Here is a 23312-nt window from a genome sequence, read left to right as displayed (position 1 = left end):
TGTGGTGCTGAGGAATGGAACTCAGGGCCTCGAGCATACAAGGCAAGCCCTCTACCACTGAGCCACCTTCCCAGCCCCTACAACCATTTTCAATAGAGAATTCAGTGGCATTTCTATTTATTTTGTTACATAGTATCACTACTGTGTAGCTCCAGAACTTTCTCATTAGCTCAAAGTGAAACTGTACTCACCATTCTCTATCACGGTGATCCCTGCACTTGTTTTAGTCTTGATGCTTAGGACTTTTCAAAGTCTGGATTTTGGGTATCTGCATATTAAACCTTCATCTTCTTAAGTAGAGGATTTATTCAGTTGCTGTAACTGAGTCCCGTAGACTGTATAATTAATAAAGTGCAGGGATGTTGGCTCTGAAGATGGGGAAGTGTAAGAGCATGGTTAAGCATCTGCTTAGCATCTGGTGAAGCTACCTTGCTGGGTTATACCACGGTATAGGGCATCACATGATGAGACAGAACAGTCAGGTCCACCAAGCCACACCCTCAGTAACTCACACATCCACTCACCTGTGAGTGGATTAATCCATTCATTAGGGCAGAGCCCTGTGAACCAAACCACCTCTTGTGAAGCTCCAGCTACAAATACCATTAAATATAAGACTTTTGTGATTAAATTTCTAATGCATGAACTCTGGGGGCCGTACCCAGACTGGAGCAATTTTCGTGTCCTTGGTCATTTTGTATTTGTATGTTGGCACCTAGCCTGCATTCTCAAGAATTGTGGATTCCCATAGTTAGAGTTCTTTGAGATCTCAAGAGAATTTGAAAGGAAAGACTTTCCCCTGGGCTGTCTCTGTGGCAGTGAACACTGCTGACTCACCCTGCATACACTAAGACAGCTGGGCTTTGGTCTAAAATTGAAATGCCTGGTATTTATCAGTAAATATCTGCTCTCCACCCTCAGCTCTTCCCTGTGGACACCTTCCTCCCTCTTCCTTCCTCCTTTGTCCTAACTAGCCAGCCAGGGTACCTCCCTGGCCCAGGAGGTTTGTCAGTGTGTTCGGCTCTGTCCGGGTTAGCATGGTTTTCATTGGTGTTCTTCTTAGTGTGCTTTGTGTGGTTGGCACAGATCTAGGTGCTTTGTGTGTCTGATCTCACCTAATCCCCACCACATCCCTGTACAATGGGAATTCTGATGATACCCATTTTATAGGTAAAGAAAAGAGTTCAGGATTAAATTCACATAGCCAGTGAGCAAGCAACTCTGTCTACTTCCTCCTACTGTATGAGGAAGTGTCGCCTCTCCTCGTTTAATTTGCAGTTTTATATTTCTATAGTTTGTAAAAGTCAGATGACCAACCTTTAACTAGAATGATATTTAAAATAAGAACATTAACAACATGGTAACTCTTTTATGCAACTACTTGAAGATAATGAAAATATAAATTTTAAAAGTCCATCATCAATAACAGCAACAAAAAAAATCAGACAGAACACTTGGACTTGGATCTGGAGACCTCGATTAGTGGACGGGATCTGCTCTCTAGCACACTGTCAGGTCTGCTCCTTTTATGTGTAGGGGAAAGAAAGTGCCTTTACCTCAGCCTCAGGAATACAGGAGGGCAGCAGTGCTTTCTGAGAACTTGAGCGTCAACCATGACAAAGTAGGGCACAGAATGGCGTGTGACCTCCTCTCCCGGTTTCAGTGCCTTGCGCACTGCTTCCCGGGGCAGGGACAGCTTGGGGGAGTTGGGCAGCTGCTGAGCCAGTGGTGTTTTATGAGGCTAGTGACTGTTGGTTAGATCTTCAAAATAAATACCTTGAGAACTTTGACAGGGACTGAAATTCTTGGGCATAGACTTCATGGTGCTCAGGAAGGTTGGTGTTTGTGCCAGGCCTACTCTAGGCTTTCCAGGGACTAACACCACCATGATTTAGCTACTCATGCCATTTTATAGTTGAGCATCTTGAAGCCTGTGTTGGCTTAACCAACTTACCAACTCTCTACTGGTGCAGTGGGGTTTGATAGCAAGCATTTTGACTTTGAAGTTGATACAGCAGTCCTCCTTATTGGAAGTAGGTGGTGGGCGGGGAGGGACTTGAAGTGAAGGCTTGAAACCATGAAGAATGCCAGACCCTATTAGTCTGTGTTTTTTCCTGTATATACCAATGAGAAAGTTGTACTGTATATAAACTAGACTCAGAGATTAGCAGTGCCAATAAAAATAAGAAATTAAGTTGGAAAATCTAGCTAATTTAAAAAAATTTTATTTTCTTTTTATTGTGAAAATACCATACAGAGGGGTTACAATTACATGGGCAAGATAATGAGTACATTTCTTATCAAGCATTGTTGTCTCCTCCTTTGTTTCCCCTTCCTATCCCTTCTAGCTAAATTTTTGAGTGCGAAGGCATGTTAAAATTATTATTCTAAAGGTTTCTTTTTTCAAATTAGCGAAAAGAATATAGTTTAGAATGATGGCACCTAGTGGAAATTGCTTCCTCTGAAGGTACCATTCTTATTAGCTAAGAATTTGGTATTTAAAAGTTCCTCTTGAGGGAATGATGTGTAATATAATTCGAAATAAAGATACAGCAGTCTTAAGAACATTACACCTGATGGCTTTGTGACTGGGGCGAATTTGTTAAATGAATAACTACGATAAAGCTTAAAAGCACAGGTGGGAATTTTTTTAAAAAAAACTAGATTTCTATGTACTGATCTGCTTTTACTTTGTAATTTGTAGTCCTAAAAGACTTAAAAAATAAAATTCATCCTTACACTTAAAAAAAACCTAGAAAATTATAGCATTATCCTATAGTAAAGTTATTTAAAACTTAGGAATTAATTAATTTCTAGAATTTTTACTTAATATTGGTTGTGTGTAACCAAAGCCACGGAGGGCAGAAGCATGGGTAGGGAAGGGGCACGATTGAATCCTTCACCTGGCTGATTCCTGGTGACATGAGTGTGTATGGTAAATTTACTCTCTTCAAAGGAGTAAAGTAGGTACTGGAGAAGCTTCTAGAACTTCTGAAACATTCATGCATTTGAATTCTCAACACCCCTCATGTGAGGAGGCCCTATCGTCACACTAGGAGGGCAGTGACCACGGGCCCTCCCTGTAGTTACAGCGTTTGGTGTTTCTGGAAGGAGCTGGGGGCAAATAGAGCTATTCTTTCCTTTGAAAGAATGTTCTTTTTTTTTTTTAATTGAAAAAAAAAGTAGCCTTTTAGTTTCCCTTGGGTTGACTGCCTTCCAGTAGGTACCATGGATGGTCCCCGTGATTCCCTTTTCAGTCCTCTCTGCTCCCTCCTTGCTCCTTCCCCCCTATCTTATTCATCACCCCATTTTCCTTTACTCCTGCTCATGCCTTCATCTGTCCGCCTGTGGTTTCTTCAGGGCTCTGAGAGCGCAGGTGATGGCTCTGCCTCTGTGCTGTCCTCTTAGATGACCAAAGATACCTGATCTCACTGCTGCATGTCCTTCCTTCCTGGCTGTGGTCCTGCCTTGTTTTCTGCTTGTCCCTGGACCACAGCTGGCTGAGAAGATAATATACTGGAATGTCTTACCAATTTATAACTTAGACTTTCCCCAGTCTTGCTCTGAGCCTGAAATTCTCTATTGTATGGCACAAGCACATTTTCATCCTTTGTCATCATTCACATAACTTCCTGATTATTTGCAATGAAATTTCTATTTATAGAAATCTATAAGCACACTATAACTTTTCTCCAAAAAAATAAACAAGGATAAAATTAAGCACAATCTCTCCATACCACTTTTTTTGTTTTCTTTGCTTAGATTCACGTATTTATAAATATTTGCAACCATGATTCTTGAAGGTTTTTTTTGGCCTTGCCTTTTAAATTTGACATTTTAAATTTAATCTGTAGTCATTTCTTGTTTATAGTATCAACAAATAGCTTTAATTTTGGAAATCAATTTTAGCCTAGTCCCTAGAGGTGGACTTTCTCAGCTGACCCGCAGGGTGGCAAACTTAGTCTCTTTGCAGCCTCACGTAGGGTAGACAGAGTTTTTTCCAAATTAAGCAATTCTCTAACTGTGAGCACTGTTTGGGTCTTGTATAACTTAAGTCATTTCTGATTCTGCCTGGGAATGAGTTCCAGATTCCAGGGTTGCAGGATGACATCCCACAAGACTGTCCCTTCTTCAGATGAAAATGACAAATCCAGGCCCCTGATTCTTCTCAGCTACACACTGCTAGTCAAGGGAACTCCTGTAACCTATTTTCTAGAATGGCTTGTGGAGCGTAGGCAAACATTATTTGATTGTGTAGTTTATTAGAAAAAAAATCTCTAACAGGAATAATGGAACTAGGGAGATATGTAGTGCAAGGTATTTGGAACTGGGTGGTAGAGGGAGCTGTGTGGTGGCCGGGAAGCACTCATGCCCATGTTGGGTGCTGTATAACCCTCCAGGTACCTCCTTATGCCCAGCAGTCCAGAAACCCTTTTACTGAGCTTAATCTCCAATCCCAGACCATCCCCACTCCCCCTCCTTGCCAGTGGCCAGTGTGTGGGACAGATAGTTCCAGCCCTCTAATTACGTGGCCCGTCTGATGACTGGCCTTACTTTCACTCCCTGCATTAGTGTAGAGTCAGACATGATCACGTAGCTCATTGGGAACAACAAAAGATACTCCTCTCATGCAGGTCATTTTGAGGGTTTTAGGAGCTCTTTGGCCTACCTGCTCACTGATTATTTTCCTCCCAAGGCCTACAGCCGGATTAACTACAGGACAAGTGTACCTTTCTCAGTAGAGTAAGACTGAATAGTGTTAGGGACATCTGTGGGGTGTATTATGTGGACATTTGGACATTATCGAGGACTCTGCTATGTAGTGCATTTCTCTGAGAGGCCCTTAAACTATCTGCTGTGCTAGAAATGGAGAGAACTACAATTATTCCTCACAGTCCTGATGATGTCCATGAGGAGAGAATCTTTTGTGGACTTTTCCCTTGAATATCCATTCCTGTAGTGAGGTTTACAACCTTAAGTGATTGCTGTGCTGATGATTGTACAAATTGCTCTGAACACCATTCAATCCGTCTGTGTGGGTGAAAACTTGACATTGAAGATGGAAGGATTACATCCAGCACTTTCTCTGGAGGTAGACCAGAGATGGTCTGTCTGTCACTCTCTAATGGGTGATTCTGGACAGTTTTTGCCAGCTTCAAGCCTCAGTGTCATACCAAGAGAATTGACCCCATGAAGGTCATACAGAAAGTCTGTAAAGCAGTGCCTGGCACACACCAGCCATGTGGTTCTTACTTGGAATATTTGCCTTGAGTATAAGGAAGACTGAAACAACAGTTTCTTGCCTAAATCGGACAATTTATGCATAGTTTCAAACAGAAATTTAGGGGGAAAAAAGAAAGGAAGCAATTTCTGGAAAATACCACTTACTAGAAAATTCCCTCTGTTTTCCACGGGGTTTCTTTGCCCTGTACCTAGTTCCTTGCATTCTTTTTTTTTTTTTTTAGTAAATTATATTTCTGTTATCTTTTAAGTGTTTTACAAAGGGGTTACCATTCCACGAGTTCCTTCCATTCTTGAGAAGCCTGTGAAAGGAAGTATGGTTGACAGACTGTTGGCAAGTATAGGACGTTGTCTTTTACACAATGTATTAGAGCTCTGAGTAATGCACAAGGAAGAGATACAGTTGGCTTTTCATGCCCAAAGGCTCCACATCAGGAAATTCAGTCCACCGCAGATTGAAAGTGGTCTGAAAAACTGAATCTGCTGGCCACTGCTGGCTTTTGTAACCCTAGCTACTCTGGAGGCCGAGATCTAAAGATCACAGCTCAAAGCCAGCTAAGGCATGAAAATCTATGAATCTCTTATCTCCAGTTCATTATCAGCAAGCCAGGAGTGTGGCTTGAGTGGTAGAGCTTTAGCCTTGAGTGAGAAAGTTTAGGGATAGCACTCAGGCACTACCATCTCCAGTACTGTTGTGCATGCGTGTGTGTGTGTGTGTGTGTGTGTATGTGTGGTGTATGTCTGTGTGTATGCATGCATATGTGCATGCGTGCACAGTCAAATTGCCTTTGTGCTGAGACATATATAATTTTCTTGTTGTCAGTCCCTAAGCCTGCTGTAGAACAACTATTTTCATCTAATTTACATTCTATTTGGTGCAGTTATTTATAGGAGGATGTTGGTAGGTCCTATGCAAATTCTGTGCCCTTTCATATAAGTGAGTTGAGCATCTGTGAATTTTGTTATTTTCTGGAGGTGCTGGGACCAGTTCATCTGTGGGTCTTGGACAACTGTTTATTATTCATCAAAACTTAGCTTATTGTTCCTTGATGATATTTTTGTCAACCAAATTAAAATGGGTGTGTGTGTGTAAGTGCTGATGGTTGTGCAATGTTACGCTGTGTCTTCTCATCACAGGAAAACAGAAGTGTTCCCAAGGGACACAATGCTGAAGTTTATTCCCTGGTGTTGTAGACTTGGAGGTTAGCCCAGAGACAGGGACACGAGCCTACTCATGCATGTACATGTGTATTTTCTGTCAGCCCCATAGCTCTACCCTCCTCAGCATGGGTGTGAGTGATGTTTGCATGTTAACTAGGGTCTGTGCTCAAACACTTCACTCAAAGCAAGCAGAAGGATTGTTTTCTACTTTTTTCCTAAGAGGTAAGAATGAGTCATAGGAATTTATGAAAGCACGAGAAACACAAGTGTACAAAAACCAAGCATGGATAATGATTTAATACCTCTCCTCCTGGAATCATCTTACAATTTGAGATTTCACTTTTTAGGCAGTCATCATTTTATAGGTGATTAATTTTCACAGGCAACTAAATTTTTGTTTATGAAAGTTTAGTACTCTTCAGTGCTATTATTGTTGACCTTGGCTTTATACCTTTCATGTTTGTTTTCCCTTTATTTTTTGTTTATAATTCAAGGTTTGATAAAGAGGAAATGAAGAGTAAGTTGGCTAATTATTGTATATTTTGTATGCAGTAAAGCATGAAATTATAAATGGCACTGTGTAACTTTATTAGTCCCCTTTCTATTACTATAATGGAATACCCGAAGCGCAGTGTTTGCTAAAGATAAGAGGTTGCTTTAGCTCACAGTTTTGAAGCTGGAAAGTCTGAGATCAGGCAGCCACATTGATCTGGCCTCGGGTGAGGGCCCACGTGGCTGGGTCATGAGTTTCACAGTAGGTGACGTCATGGTGGGAGTATGTGTGAAAAGGAAACATAAGAGGGTAGGATGAGAAGCCAGGAAGCAGTCTGTGAGTCAGGTGCTCTTGCATACTGCTCCCCTGCCCCCCCCAGTCCCCATTGCTGGAGATTTATTCCAAGGCTTTATGCATGGCTAGGTAAGTGTCTACCGCTAAGCTATAGCCCCAGTCTGCTCTTTTTTGTTTTCTAAATAAAACAAACACTCTCTTGAGAACCAACAGGATTCAAGAAGAATCGTAATCAGTTCTTTGCTGGGACAGTCCCCCAGTGCCCTAGTCCCTTCCCTCTAAGTTCCCCGACCCCCTATGTCATCACACTGGGGGCCGAGCTTCTAACAAATGAATCTCTGGAGACTCACCCCTATCCATACCGTACCATTATCCTAAACTCATGATGTGGAGGGATACTAATTTCCTGAATTCTCATTATTATCCAAAAGGAACTAAGACTGCCGCTGTGAGTTCTACCTCCATATGTTTCACAGAGTAATGTGGCTGTCTTCCCTTAAAGGCTGGGAACTGTGGATCTATTTCAGAACATTTTTTGTAATTACAAATATTTTACATTTTTTCCTTTCTTTTTCTTCTTCCTTTTTTTAGGTCAAAAGTTGCGTCCCCAAATGCATTTGGGCCGGATGCAGGTCCCTCACATCTGTAATCCTAGCTACTCAGGAGGCTGACATCTAAGGATTGAGGTTCAAAGTCAGCCAGGGCAGGAAAGTCTGTGAGACTGTTATCTCCAATTTAGTGCCACAAAAGCTAGAAGTGACGCTGTGGCTCAAGTGGCAGAGTGCTGGCCTTGAGCTAATGAGCTGAAGGACAGCATCCAGGCTCAGAGTTCAAGCCCCATGACCGACCGAAAAAACACCAAAAACCAAAACTCAGGGATAGTGCCCTATACTGGCACACTCACACAAAAAAATGCATCTGGACATTCACGCAGATGGAAGGGCTAAGAAAGTTCTTTATTTTTATATAATTTTTGTAATAATTATATAATGTATATTTTTTTCAAAACAAAACAAAGTACAACACCTTCCCTCCCATGCATTCTTAAGGGTTGTCCAGAAAAGACAAAAATTGTATTGTAGGGGAGAGCCCCCAGTCTTGCTCTCATCTACAAAGCACACACATGCCTGTGGAGCACAGCAGATGTGTAATAGATGTTCAGTATTGCACTTTTGTAGGAAGATGAGGAGGGGCAAAAAAAGGTGAGCAAATGCTCTTGGGTGGGGCAAGAAGGAAAGGAACACAGTGGGTAAACTGAGGTAAACTTTCAATATCAGTGAGCCCAGCAGTAGTGTTGGTGATGTCATTTGAATATGAAATATTAAATGCTGGCTTTGGTTCATGTCGTAAATAATGATTTCTTAAAATCTTCCTCTCTAGAGAATTTATTGTGGTTACAACACTGCTTTCATAATCGATGGAAAGGATTAGAAGTCAGTACAAGCATTTGGCCTTGCTGATTAAATAGTCAAGAGACACTCAGCATTCAGTTCAGCTTTTTTTTCTTGAACTTACCGGCTCCTTGTGAGGTGCAAAAAACCCAGGGTGGGGGGTGGGGGTGAGGCGAAAGTAGGGTGACTGGTGAAGCTTAGATTCGGTTTGTTTTTGTTGACAGTCTAACCTTATATTTTTAAAGAAATAGAACATTTCAGGGGCTGGGAAGGTGGCTCAGTGGTAGAGCTCTTGCCTTGCATGCACGAGGCCCTGGGTTCCATTCCTCACCACCACATAAGCAAAAAGAAAAAAAGCCGGAAGTGGTGCTGTGGCTCAAGTGGTAGAGCGCTAGCCTTGAGCTGAAGAGCTGAGGGATAGCGCCCAGGCCCAAAGTTCAGGCCCCATAACTGGACCCCCCCCCAAAAAAAAAAGAAATATAACATTTCAAGTCTGTATTATGTAACTTGTATGTGGTGCTCAACATAAAGTGAAGGTATTTGTTCAACTTAAGGACTTACGGGGCTGTAGCAGACCTAAGCCAGGAGCCCCCTTGGGAAAATTAACCTTCTCCTTTCCTGTCCCAGGGCCCTGGGCTCCATCTGTGTGCTGTAGGACTTGAATGAGGTTTGTCCACCAGCTGTGCTAATGTGCTAATTCTAGGATTGCTCATTCATCCCTTTGTAACTCTCCACTTTTCTTTTTATTCCGTAGCAAATGCAGATGTTCTCAAGGCAATGGTGGCGGACACCACCCTGGGTGATGCTGAAAGGTTAGTGTGTGTCCCCCTCCCCCCACCCCCCACCCCCCATCCACCTGCTGCCACAGAAGAGACAGTTCTGGGGAGTTGCTCAGTTTTGCTGCCGCAGGCCCCCAGTTTCAGCATCAATGATGTTTGAGGCAGACCATTCTCCACTAGGGCTCCCGTCTGGGGCATGGTGGGATGTGTATCAATATCTGGGTCCTCCTCTCTCTAGATGCCAGAGCACTGTCCCTCTGCCCCTTCCCCCACAGGGTGTGACACCCCCAAATACGTAGACTTTGTCAGTGACTCCCTGGGGGAATATCACCCTGGCTAACGATTGTTGTGGTAAAGATAGTGCCAGGAGAACAGAAGTCTGCATTCTTAGCTGCGGGTCAGATTTGCATTATGAGCCAGTTCCTTAATAATTTTATTGGACAGATAAGGATGTACTTTTTAAATCGTGAGTTCAGATTGTTCTTTCTAGGTCAGTGGGGAGAAGGGACAGGGTACAGTAGTTTTCAGATAGGGCTTTTCAAGTGAGACATAGGGATGGGGGGGGGAGAGAGAGAGAGAGAGAATAGAGGGGGTTGGCTTCAGAGCTGGGAGACTGGCTGCCCATTCTTGGTCAAGTCAGAGGACTACTGTTAGCTCCAGTTCCATCATCTAGAATGGAGATAGCCATTGGATTATTCTAAATACAAATACACCGAAAGACCTTTATTAATGGCAGGTAAATGGACACTGAGGTTGGTTAGCATACCACCTGCTCTGTGCTGTTTTTGCTTTACTGCTTTCAGGAATCTGGAACTCCCCAATTCCTCCATCACCACGTTGCCTCACCAGCAATTACTGATAACTGTTTCTATGCAATTGGCCATTTCTCCAACAAGGAGCATTGTTTGAGGGCTGGCTCTGCACTCTCACCAGAAAGAGACTTGCCCGGAGAGACACTCATCTTCTGAGATGAGCGTCTCATTTACAGAGGCTCCTGGGAACGGGGGAGGGGAACCAAAGGAAGGTCAGGGAGGTCTGCAGAAGAGGCCACCCGGAAGCAGATGTTAAGAGAGGCAGAGGCTGGTTGTATGTAGAAGAAGGTCCAGAAGGAGAGTGAGGGAGCAGTGTGGGACATACCTGGGAGTGCTTGGTCTGGGGTGACCAGAGGTGGCGCTGTAGGCAGTAGCCAGATACACCCGCATGACAAGGGAGGTGGGAGGGTCCTTTCCTGTGTGGACCAGGTGCCCAGCGCACCTTCAGTATTGATGTGTCCTTGAAACTGGCTGTGTTAGATGTACTGTTTAGAGAGGTGACTCAGGGTGCTGGAAAGTGGAGGTAGGAATCTGGCAATGTTCAGACATGAGCTGTGACTTCTCCCACTTGGAGCACTGACATCCAGTGTTAGGATCATATTAGCTCCTGGTGTCCTTGTCTCAGTCATCACTGGGTGTCACTGGGTATTGAACCTGATAGATAAATACCTGTTGAGTGAGTGCAGTTAAATTCAGGAACTTCACTTTCTAAGAGTTGTTGTCAGGTTGACGTAGGTCTCCTGGGAAGGCCTGTACAATTTCTTTCAACCATTTAAAGGGCCTGGGAACTTCTGGCTGTCTGTACTGTTTAGATTGTCTCTTCATTCATGACCTGCACCTCTTTAAAAGTGTGTAGGTGCTGGGTGCCAGTAGCTCACCTCTGTAATCCTAGCTGCTCAGGAGGCTGAGATCTGAGGATTGCAGTTTGAAATCAGCTGGGGCAAGAAAGTCTATGAGACTAAGTTCCAACAAGCTACCAAAAAGTGGAGCCATGGCTCGAGCAGTAGAGCTCTAACCTTGAGCTAAAGAATCTCAGGGACAGTGCCCAGGCCCTGAATTCAAGCCCCAGATCGGTCGGTCTGTCTGTCTGTCTGTCTGTCTGTCTGTCTGTCTGTCTCTCTCTCTCTCTCTCTCACACACACACACACACACACACACACATAGTGTGCAGGTCAAAGATCAGCTGTCTTTCTTGGTTTCTGGCATTGCCAGCAGGCTCTTGCTGTGTCTCAAATGTCAGGTCTCAGATATGAGGCTTTGTGGGGCTGCCTGGCCTACACCCATATGTACACATGGCTGGTTCCAGATCAGTCTGCCTCGGTCCTGTTCTGATACCCCCTTTAGTTAGGAACGCCTTTTGAAAGCAGCCAGCAGCTGGCCTGTACATTTTTGCTTTTTATGTATTGGCTCATCTGGGTAAGTGTTTTTAGATTCCCAGAGTCTGCACTGTGGATGAAGCACTGGTGGATTTAGTGTGTTTTTGGAACTTAGCTCTCTAGTTTTGGGATACACTTATCTGCTGTGTGGCCTTGTCTAGTTTATCTAAACCTTGATGTTCTCATTTTTTAAAAAATGAATCAATAGGGGCTGGGAAGGTGGCTCAGTGGTAGAGCGCTTGCCTTGCATGCATGAGGCCCTGGGTTTGATTCCTCAGTACCACATAAGCAAAAAGAAAAAAGCCGGAAGTGGCACTGTGGCTCAAGTGGTAGAGCACTAGCCTTGAGCAGAAGAGCTGAGGGACAGCGCCCAGGCCCAGAGTTCAGGCCCCATGACCGGACCCCTCCTCCCCCCAAAAAAAGAATCAATAGTATCCACATCATGAGAGTAAATAAAAGGTCCATGTAAAATTCATGGCATGGCTTTTGAGATCTTGATTTTAAGCTTTCTTCCTTTGATAACAATAGTCGGATTGGATCGTATCTATCAAGTCATCTGATAACTAAATTTCAATTTAATTTGCAATTAATTTGCAATTTGCAATTTTTCTTTTTTTTTCGGGGGCACATATGTCAGGGCCTTTCTCTGCTTAGAGTTCTAGGCAGATTTTCAACTGCATGTGAGAAATTAATGTGACTGTATGAGAAGGGAGAATTTTTGTTTGTGTGCCAGTACTGGGGCTTGAACTCAGTGTCTCCAAGCTAACACTTGGCCTTCTTGCTCAGGTCTAGTGCTCTACCCCTTGAACCACAACTCCACTTTTGGCTTTTTTGGTAGTTAATTGGAGATAAGAGTCTCACCATCTTTTCTGCCCTGGCTGGCTTTGAACATGCTTCTTAGATCTCAGCTTCCTTAGTAGCTAGGATTATAGATGTGAGCCACAGGCACCTAGGGAAATTTTTGAAAGGAAATTTAATAAAGTGAAACTACATCATCATTAGAAGCATTGGTTTATCTGCAGCCAATGAATTCCATTCTGGAGGTGACAAACCCCTGTCCTTGGACGGTCCTGATTGCTGAGTGCAGCTACCATCGATGGTCAGTTCAGAGTCCATCTGTATAACTGGGAGATAGATGCATTTTTGAATTTTGGTTTAAATTGAGTTCTTAGGTCCTGGGGGAGGGGCTGCGTTTGCTGGTATTTAAGTAACCAGTTTTACTCTTTCCTTCTCCTATTTCTCCCTCCCGCAGCCCCATGACGCCCAGCACTCCTGGAAGCCCACCTGTGAGCCCTGGACCCTTGTCCCCAGGGGGCACCCCTGGGAAGCACATCTGCGGTCACCACCTACACACGGTGGGTGGCGCTGTGGAGCGCGATGTGTGCCAGCGGTGCAGGCACAAGCGATGGCACTTCATAAGACCCACCAACAAGGCTAAGGACAGCAGACCACGGCGCCAGGGGGAGGTGACCGTCCTCTCTGTGGGCAGGTAAGGCCCTGTTGATGCTTCTAGTGGGTATGGCATGGTTCGGTGGTTACAGATTTGTACTCCTCCCTGGGGAGCACATCCAATAAGCCTAGGAGGCTGCTTAGCTGTTTTCTGGTCTGAGTCCTGGGCATCTTCAACATCAGCAGAATCTTGAAAGAAGCATCCCACTGAGTGCTAGATCAGAGTAATTACGATGGAGTAATTAAGGTAAATGATTAATACTAGCTGTCACAGAGCCCACCCTCTTCACCTTTATCTGTCTATTCCTTTTAGGGATATCCACAGTAGAAGATTGGGGGAGGGGAGGTTCAGTGGATGGCTCAGTAGCTATGGAGAGTCCCAGGTCCTTTCCAGGTCTCTGTAGTCTAGAGAAAGGCTCTCCCAGTACATGCACGGTTCTTCTGCATGTGCTAGACAGGCATGGGAAGGCGCGTGTGACTGGAAGACCTCAGTGTTGAGGGGCACGGCGAGGGAGAGGGGCATATAGCTATGACCAACATGTAGTGTGTTTTGCAGTAGGTCCCAAGGCCCACGCAGGGCTGGCTTGCTAATGCTGCATCTGGAAAGACCACACGTATTGCACAAGTCACAAGGAGAAGAAAATGGGCTGTTTGCCATTTCTACCAAAACAGCATAACTCATGACCAGTGTTTTATTAGGAGGCAAGAGTCATGGGAATTTATGAATGCAAATGAATGAGAACCTGTAGCTCTTAGGACAAAGCACATTTTGTTCACTTGGAAAAAAAAAAGAATCTGCTGAAAATTTTAACTCAGATTCAACATGCATTCTTCAACGCCGCACATCCAGCTGTGAGCCTTGGATGATTCCATGTAGAATCCTTCAGAGCATCTTCCAGTACCACAGGCTGGATCTGTGCTTCAACTTTGCCTTGTTCTTTCTTTCTCTTTCTACACCCTTCCCCTGGACCTCCCAAGGTGGGTGACCTCACTTTGTACACAGAAGAAGAATTTTATTTTAGAACATTTTATTTAGAAAGACATTGCTATTGAAAGCTCTTAGGGAGTTGCAAATTGTCTAGGAAAATAGTCGAGTTGAGTAAATTGCTTTTAACTTCACTTTTACTTCCCAAGGAAGATCTCTTCTTTAACTTTTTTCATCTCTTCTTTAACTTCTTTAATTTTTTTCTTGAATGCTTAAAAGAAAATCAACCCAGTTTTATCTTTAAAAGAAGAAAGAAATCTCCCAACCAGTGCTGGTGAAATACACTGTTGGGTTCTTTTGGCTTTCTCTCTTTGTCTCAGTCTCTCTCTGTGTTCGGGTGTCTATATGTCTGTCTGTATATCTCCTTGTCTTTATCTCTCTCTGTGTGTTCAGCTAAGTCTGTCTGACAGGTGTATGTTTTCTGAGGCCATTATCTAGCAATGGTTTTGCTTATGTCATTCTAATTTGAAACCAGTTACGTTTTCATTCAGCCTCCTGTGGTTAAGGCTCATGCCACTGCTGGAGATCACAGTGCTGAGCACCCGTGTTTTCCAGTGCGGTTTGTCTGCTCTCTGAGTAACCTGCGTGGTCAGTGATGCAGTGGATGGGCATCAGCTGGCAAGGTGGGAGGGGCTGCCTGGGTGTGCCCTTCCTGTTGAGTTCTTTTTTTTTTTTTATTGCTGCCCTAGTTTTTGGTTGTTTATTTGAGGTCTTTGAGCTGGGTACTTTAAAAAAATATTTATTTGTAATTCTGTTTTCCTTTCCTGTGCTGGGAACCCACAGCCTTGTCACATGCTGGACAAGTGCTTTGTCCCCGGGCAACAAACCCAACTTATTCCCTCTTAATAATTGTTTACTGGAAAAGCAAAATCCACCAGATCTTCCCTTCCTCTCCTCAGGTTTAGGGTGACAAAAGTGGAGCACAAGTCAAACCAGAAGGAGCGGAGAAGTTTGATGTCCGTTAGCGGGGCCGAGAGTGTCAACGGGGATCTGCCTGTGACGCCCGTGAAGAGAGAACGAAGCGGCACGGAGTAGCAGGTGAGCTGTATTTTGGGTGACATGGTGACGCGGGAGAAGGTACTAAAGGCCTCCCTGGACCGTGGTCATAGACACTGACACTTGTCAGGGAAATGGTAAAGCGTTTCTGAAATTGGTCAGGAGGAGGGGAGTCAAACATGATTACCTGATTAGAGCTTCTCCTAAAGACTCTGCAAACTCAGTCCCTCCAGACCCTTGGCTTGTAATGAGCATAGAAGTATTGCCTAGGTTGCAATATGCCGTGGTAGGGATTGTATCAAATTAGAAATCACATCACCCATTGGTAAAGGCTTCCATTAGCATAAGACAGGAAATATCTAGTGTTCCTATATTATGAGTAAAAAAAGTGTCAAAATCCAGATTTTCACATTTTATGTGAAATCACCACTTTTTTTTGTTGATTTGTTTGCTTGTTTTTTCTTCTTCTTTTTCTTTTCCCCCCTTTAAAAATGTTATTATAAAGGCAGTGTATGAAGGGTTAGTTACATAACTCAGGAAATGAGTACATTTCTTTTTGGACAGTATCACCCCTTCCTCTACTCTCAGTTTTTCCCTCCCATCCCTACTCACAAGTTGTATAGTTCATTTTCAACATATTGCCTAGTGAGTGTGACTGCTGCATTTGTTCACCTTTTGTTCCTCCATTTCTGTGCCTCCCTCCACCCCCACCATATCTTTCTCTTTCTCCTTCCTTCCTTTCTTCTTTCCTTCCTCGCTTCTTCCTTCCTTTCTTCCCTCTTTCCCTCCTTCCCTCCCCTGCTTCCCTGCTTCCCTCCTTCCTTTTTTTTTTGTTGGTCATGGGGCTTGAACACTGGGCCTGGGTGCTGTCCCTCAGCTCTTCAGCTCAAGGCTAGTGCTCTACCCCTTGAGCCGCAGCACCACTTCTGGTTTTCTGAGTGGTTTATTGGAGATAACTGACATCCTCAGATCTCAGCCTCCCGAGTAGCTAGGATTACTGATGTGAGCCACCAAGCCTGGCTCTTTCTTTTGATTTTGAACTCATGGCCTTGCATTTTTAGGTAGATGCTCTACCACTTCTTTGCTTTATTGTTTGAAAAGATTTTTTTTTATGCCCAGGCCAGCCTGGATGCAACCCCCCCTAATTTTATGCTTCCTTTGTGGCTGGAATGACAGGTGTGTCCCACCACACCTGCTTTTTATTGGTTGAGGTTGGGTCTTGTGAACTTTCTTCCCGGGCTGTTCTGGTACTGTGAGCCTCCCTGTCCCCTCTCTGAGTAGCTAAGGATTACAGGTGTGAGACACAGGCCTGTACCACAGGGGCTTAAATGTTGGTAGCTTATTAAATTTCTTGCAAAAGTCAAAGTATCACGCATTCTCTTTGTATCCCTAGGAAAATTGTAATTTGAAAATATATGAAGCAGGTAAACCAGTGCTTTTTTTTCTTCTCCTTTGAATTGGAAGCCAGTTTGATTTAGTGTATGACATCAAAGCAGACACCTCTGTAGGGACATTACTCTGAAATATACTGCGTAACAATACTGTTGTTTCCACCAAATATGTGGGATCAATAGAAAAGCAGAGTTGTCTTCGCAACTTTAATTTTGGAACACAACACTTGAGACAAATAAAAGAATCCCTTGATGACTCGATGGTGGCTGGCTCACACCTCTCCTTTTTTGGCTTAAGGAACATTCATCCTTTTTATGCTTCTTATATGCAAAAGAGTGAGGATTCCATGAACAAAAAGGAAGGGATGGGTGGAGCAGGGGTCACTGGAAAATAACAAAGTTGAGCCGAAGCCCTGGGATCCAGCTGCCGGGTTCCACTCCCATCTGCCTTTCTGACAGCAGGACTTGGGTGAGGTATCCTATCCCGCTTTTGATGCCCACTTGGCAAATGGAACCTATCATCCTATCCCGCTTTTGATGCCCACTTGGCAAATGGAACCTATCAGCTTAGTTGAAGGGGGCAGCAGTCTTTCATGGAGTAGCCTGGCTGCCCAGGGCTTGGCATGTTGGAGGTGCTGGTCAGGGTTGCTGCTTTTGGTAGGTGGGCTGAGTGCACAGGAGACTTGGAATCTGACATCTGCCAGGCACCGAGGGGCTGAAGGTGTCTGGAGGTTTTTCATAAGACACAGGCTTGCCTGATAGCTAAATTACCTTCGAAGTATCTCAAAGGTAAGTAAGAAGGCTTTAGAAGCCTTTTGAAGAGGAGAAACACACAGAAAAGTCTTGTCTTGGGCCTCACAGCCAGTTCTGGTGGCCTTGGGAAGGGAGCCGGGAGGAATTCGGAAGTCAGAGTCAATTCTGCTGGCGGTCCTCTAGTTGTTGTGCTGATAGACATCTGCCTCATCATCATGGTAAACATCTAATGGGTTGATGTAGTCATCCAGTTTTGTGGATGAGGGAACTGAAGTATGTAAAGGGTACTTTACTTATGGTTACAGGGCTAGGGAGAGGAGCTCAGATTGGGTCTCTAATGACAAGATCAGTCTCACCCACCAGCCAACAAGTATGGCCAGGAACAGGTAGCCTGGGACCATGGATGGGGAGCATGTCTACCCATGGTGGAGGAATTCATGGTCTAATATGGTAGCTACTGCTCATACGTGGCTACAGAATTTAATTAACAATAAAAAGGTACTTCTGCAGCTGCACTAGTCACAAGCCAGTGCTCAGTAGGCACAGTTGGTGAGGCTCTTCCCCGTTTGGGCAATGGAGACTCACAATTGAACATGAGGTACCTGAGGAATTGGATTTGGGCTGCTGAGTGACCTTGGCCAATGACAGAATCATTCTGATTGAAGGTCAGGGAGGACTGGCCTGTCTGGGAACTGAAGCTTCTGACCACTTAAGTCTAGGACAAGGAAGGCCCAGCCAGCTCCGCTGAGACCTGTGCTCGTCAGAATGGGTCATAAGGACAGTGACCACGTGTCCATCTGCAGGTTGTCCTTAACCAGCCAGTCATGGCTCAGTGGCAGGCAGGAACTGCAAGGTGATCCTCTTGTCACACTCAGCCCTAATGAGAACCAGGCCAAGGTTTGCAAAGGTTAAAAGAATTAGGGTTGCTCAGCTGGCTTTCTTGGTGTCAGTTCTGTCTCTGTCTGACTACAGAAATTGGATTCAGTCATCTGAAGTCTTTACCATATAGATCTGCGTTATCATTTGTTAATCTCTGCCAAGCTTCCCCATGTGAAAATGGTGCTATCTGCCAGTACCTCCTCTTTCCGTTAAGTGTGAGGATACAGAGTCTAGGGTACAGTTGACTGTCAGTAGATAGTGGCCACATACTGTTGTCCCATCCACATTAGTAAAGGGCAAAATAATAGTGGCCTTAGAAAGGGAATGTATTGGTAGCTGGGGACATGGCTCAGGTGGTAGAGCACCTGCCTAGCAAGCTGAGTTCAATCCACAGTGCTGCCAAAAGAAAGAAGTACAAAAATGTATAATTTTGAAATTCAAAAGAAAAAAAAATAAGGTGCTGGTGGCTAATGCCTGTAATCTTAGCTACTCAGGAGGCTGAGATCTGAAGATCTTTGTTTGAAGCCAACCTGGGCAGGAAAGTCTGTGAGACTCTTACCTCCAATTAACCACCAGAAAACTGGGAGTGGTGCTTTGGCTCAAAGTGGTAGAGCACCACCCTTAAGTAAAAATGCTCAGAGACAGCACCCAGGTCCTGAGTTCAAGTCCCAAGACCACCACCACCATTACCACCACCACCACTACCACTAACAACAACAAAAGAAAGTAAAAAGAATGTGTAATTTTGAAATTAAAAAGAAAAAAATTAAGCCAGGTTCCGGTGGCTCACAGCTGTAAACCATTCAGGAGGCTGAGATCTGAAGATTTTAGTTGGAAGACAAGTTGAACAGGAAAGCTGTGAGACCCTTTACCTTCAGTTAATCACCAAAAAGCCAGATGTAGAGTTGTGGTTCAAGAAGTAGAGCACCAGCCTTGAGTGAAAAAGCTAAGGGACAGAGCCTAGGTCCTAAGTTTAAGCCCATTACTGGTGTGTGTGCATACATGCGTGCATGCACACACAGAGACACAAATAAACAAATAATATAGAAACTTTCAAGCCCAAAAGTAAAGTATAAATGTCTATGATCCAAGGAATAAATGTATTATGATGAATCACGATACTTAGATAAAAATTTAGAGGAGTCTGTACATTCCACGTGTTAACTTACTTAACCCTCAGGAAGGCATGTAGGTAAGTGCTAGTTGGTACTTCAGGTTGCTGATAAAGATTTTAATCATAAGAGTTAAACAACAAACAGAAAATGTGCTCAGACTTGTCTGCAGGAGAGTCCTGGAGATGAGAGTCAACAGGCAGCCTGGCTTCAGGTGTAGCAGATTTCATCCAACTGGGGCCAAGGGAAGCAAGTTCGGTCCTGCTGGGTGAGCACAGCGGCTTGCCCTCAGTATGGATTCTGGAGACAGAGGAGTGGTTATTTGTGTATTTCTTTTTTTCAATAATGTATCATTAAATGTTTTTTTTTGCTATTTTTCTTATGCTTCCCAAGAAAAAAGTATGTTTAATGTTGTTGGATTTCTCAACTAGAGAAACCTGAACTTTTGTTTCATCTGGGCCCAAATTTCTGTATCTAAGTTGAATCAGAAAAATTTCCCTAGTAAAATAGTAAAGAGGTGTTGTGTGTCTTTTATATAGTTGAATATAGTCTTTGTAGTTGTTCCTGAAAGATGTTTTGGTTCAAGCTATTTTGTTGGAATGCTTTATTTTGCTGTAGAGTAGATTCAAGTATTCGGATGAAAGTGCAGATCCATTTATTGCTTAGGTTCCTTTTTTTCTTGGGTGGTGGTGTTTTTTTGTAAATGGTGTTTTAAAATAAAAACTAAACTTAGGTATACATAGTCAGTTCCCTGTATCTGCAGTTCTGCTTCTGTGACTGATGCAGCATAACAATATTTACATTGCATTTGGCATTACAAACAATCTAGAGATGATTTAAAGCTTACAGGAGGATGTAGGTTCTGGTATACTGTGCAATTTTATATAAGGGACTTGAACATCCACAGATTCTATTTTCGTTTGGGATCGTGGAACCCATCTCCATGGATACAAGGGAGACAGTATCTCCATGGAACTTTATCAGTATTGCACTGGGGTTTCCCTCTCCTTCTGTCCTTGACTCTTTTCTAAACCAAATCAGTTGTCTGTCCCCTCGCTCATCGTGTTCTGCTCCCCCTGCTTCTTTGGCCTGAGTTCTTTTTTGTAGCTAGTTCTAACTTACACTCTGCCGGATTTATTTTGGCAATGCAGCTAAAAATGCTTTCTTCTTCTTTTTTTTTTTTCCACTGAAAATGTGTTTTGGTGTTTTCTCAGAAGAATAAGCTTTTGTTCTTCAAAGTTAAATAAATCGAATTGCGCTCAGTCTCCAGATGCCACGGCCTTGTCTTCATTGTCAATGGTCTTTTGCCTTTTTATAAAAATGATCCTGTAGTAAACATTCTGGATTCTATGCTCCCTTTTCCATTTCATGATTATATCTTCTTACAGACATTGATTTGATTTACACAGCAATATTTCACTCATCTTTATTTTTAGCTAAACATTTAACTTTTTTTTGCCCTAGGTCTGTTTAGATTGGGGGGAGGTTGTTTTAGTATTATTATTTACTATTGATGGATTGAATTCTTTAAAAGTTCTGGATAGTTTGTAAATCTTTTGTTCCCTTGTTCCCTTCTGTAAGTTAGTTCTCTGTTTTTTTACAGTGTTGGGATTAAACCCATGGCCTCATATATGATAGACAAATGCTTTTCCACTGAGCAGTCACTAACTCTATACTGTCATTTCCTTTGTTATGAGAAGCCTTATACTTTTTTTTGTGTTTTTGAGGTCCAACCTAAAAAATGCTTGCCAGATCAAGGTCATGGAGATTTTCCTCTGTTCTAGTTTTGTTGTTGTTGTTGTTGTTTTGTTGGTTGTGGGGCCTGAACTCTGGGCCTGGATGCTGTCTCTCAGCTCTTCAGCTCAAGGATGGCACTCTACCACTTGAGCCACAGCACCACTTCCAGCTTTTTCTGCTTCTGTAGTGCTGAGGAACGAACCCAGGGCCTCATGCATGCAAGGCAAGCACTCTACCACTGAGCCACCTTCCCAGCCCCTCTTCTAGATGTTTTATAGTTACTTTTTAAATCAAACTAAAAGTTATTTGATTTTAAGTGACTTTATCATTAAAACTATTTTATAAATTATTTTGGTGAATAAAAATTGGATCTTAAAGACTGTAGCTTTAATTTTTAACTGTGTCACTTAGCTACCAATGGTTTTTAGGAATGTTTCTTAACTTAATCCTTGATTTCCTCATCTTTAAAATGGGGTGTTGTTGGACTTAAATGGCATGATATATCTGTAGTTCTTAAGTTCAAGCTTTGACACAGAGTAAATTATGTACTGAATATTCGCTGCTATCAGTTTTTTCATGCCATTTTGAGTGGTCTTAGTTAGGAGGAAATTTTCCAAGCATTGTCTGGGACCTCCTGTTCTTTTTTAAAATGTCTTAAGACCCTAACAGCTTTGTATTCTCAGGACATCTCAGAATAGTATTTTGGCCAGGCACACATTTCTCACACCTGTAATCTCAGGAGGCTGAGATCTGAAGATCACAGTTTGAAGCCAGCCCAGGCAGGAAAATCTGTGAGACTTTTTTTTTTTTTTTAATCTCCAATAAACTACTTAGAAAAAGCCAGAAGGGCAGCACTGTAGCTCAAGTAGTAGAGTGCTGGCCTTGAGCACAGAGAGATTTTGGGAAAGGGCCCAGACCCTGAGTTCAAGACCCAGGGCTGGGAGAAAATACAAAAAGAAATATCCCTTAGGATACAGTTTAACCCATTGCAACAATGAGATGTACAAGACGCTATGTTGAAAAATGAACTTTACAATTTAGGCCAGGGCGGGGGAGGGAGGGGATGAGGAGGGGGAGAATGTAGTTGTGGTGATGGGAGGGAAGGGACGGGAGGGGAAAAACAAAGGAGAAGGCAACAGTGCTTGCTCTTGTGATTGTAATCCCTCTGTACAGTATTGTCACAATAAAAAACTTATTTGAAAAAAAAAAAAACTATCCCTTAGGAATTTGAGCCATTTTCTTGCATGCGTTAAGGAAGCCTTAGTACTAGCTCCTTACTAGAGGTAGAATCAAATTAAGATCTGGGGGTTGGGCTGACGTCATCTTTTTTTTTTTTTTTTTGGTTCAGGTCATGGGACCTGAACTCTGGGCCTGGGTGCTGTCCCTCACCTCTTCAGCTCAAGGCTAGCGCTCTACCACTTGAGCCACAGCGCCACTTCGGCTTTTTTCTTTTTGCTTATGTGGTGCTGAGGAATCGAACCCAGGGCCTCTGGCATGCAAGGCAAGCGCTCTATCACTGAGCCACCTTCCCAGCCCCTGATGTCATCATTTTATGCAAGGTCCACTCACAGTTGGGCATTCGTGGGGTAGGGGGACAGTGGGAGTGGGGTTGAGTTGGTCTACTGCTAAGATTTTCGAACTCTCTTTCCTCTTGAGTATCTGCACCAATGAGAAGTTGACTCTCCTGACCCCCATCCATCTCTATCCGCTTTCCTTTGAGCTTGGTGACAGGGACTCTGGAGGTTTCTTGGGCCCCTCTGAGGTTGTACTTTATTTGCATTCTCTGAATTAAAAACTCTTTGGAGGTGGGGTTGGGAAATGGTAGGCTCTGATAGTTTTTATTTCCCCCTGCCCCAGTTTACAGGTTCCCCCTCCCCACCCCAGCCTTCAAGAAAGACATTTTCAGCCAGTGGCTGGTGCCAATAATCCTAGCTGTTCAGGAGGCTGAGAGCTGAGGATCAAGGTTAAAAGCCAGCCTGGGCAGGAAAGTCCATGAGACTCTTTATCTCCAGTTAGCCACCAGAAAACTGGAAGGGGCTCTGTGGCCCAAAGTGTTGGGGCGCCAGCCTTGAGTGAAAAACCTCAGGGACAGTGTCTAGGCCCTGAGTTCAAGCCCTACAACATACCAAAAAAAAAAAAAGACATTTATTTTCAAAAAATGAACAAGATTTCAGATATGACAGAAGATCCTTATTTGGATTTACTGATCTTTTAGGAGCAGTGTGCTCAAACTTTATATAAAGAAACCACCCACGGTAAATAGGGTCTGGGTTTGAATCCAGACCTCTGGCTCCAGCCCATAGCCTTGCATGCTCACTCCAAGGTCTGTCAAGTATATTGCAAAACCTTCTGAATGGGACGTTCTAGTTTGTGATGGATCATGGCATTCCAGGGCTCCCATTCCTTGCCCTTGACTTTGTTATTTTCCGGATACAAAAGTCTAGCTCTGACATCTCACAAAGA

General features: G+C 43.6%; 1 protein-coding gene across 1 annotated transcript in view; it reads left to right on the top strand.

Moving 5' to 3' along the window:
* Rell1 (RELT-like 1) overlaps window positions 1-23312 on the top strand; it is a 53755-nt gene that overhangs the window by 28468 nt on the left and 1975 nt on the right. Inside the window, exons 4-6 of the mRNA XM_013008974.1 lie at window positions 9335-9392; window positions 12800-13036; window positions 14881-15019. Coding sequence (XP_012864428.1) covers window positions 9335-9392; window positions 12800-13036; window positions 14881-15016 — 431 coding nt within the window. The 3' untranslated portion in view covers window positions 15017-15019. The remainder of the gene's footprint in view (window positions 1-9334; window positions 9393-12799; window positions 13037-14880; window positions 15020-23312) is intronic.

This window comes from Dipodomys ordii, unplaced genomic scaffold (genome assembly GCF_000151885.1).
Source record: "Dipodomys ordii isolate 6190 unplaced genomic scaffold, Dord_2.0 Scaffold8, whole genome shotgun sequence".
Taxonomy (NCBI): Eukaryota; Metazoa; Chordata; class Mammalia; order Rodentia; family Heteromyidae; genus Dipodomys; species Dipodomys ordii.
This window is presented reverse-complemented; position numbering and strand designations above follow the sequence as displayed.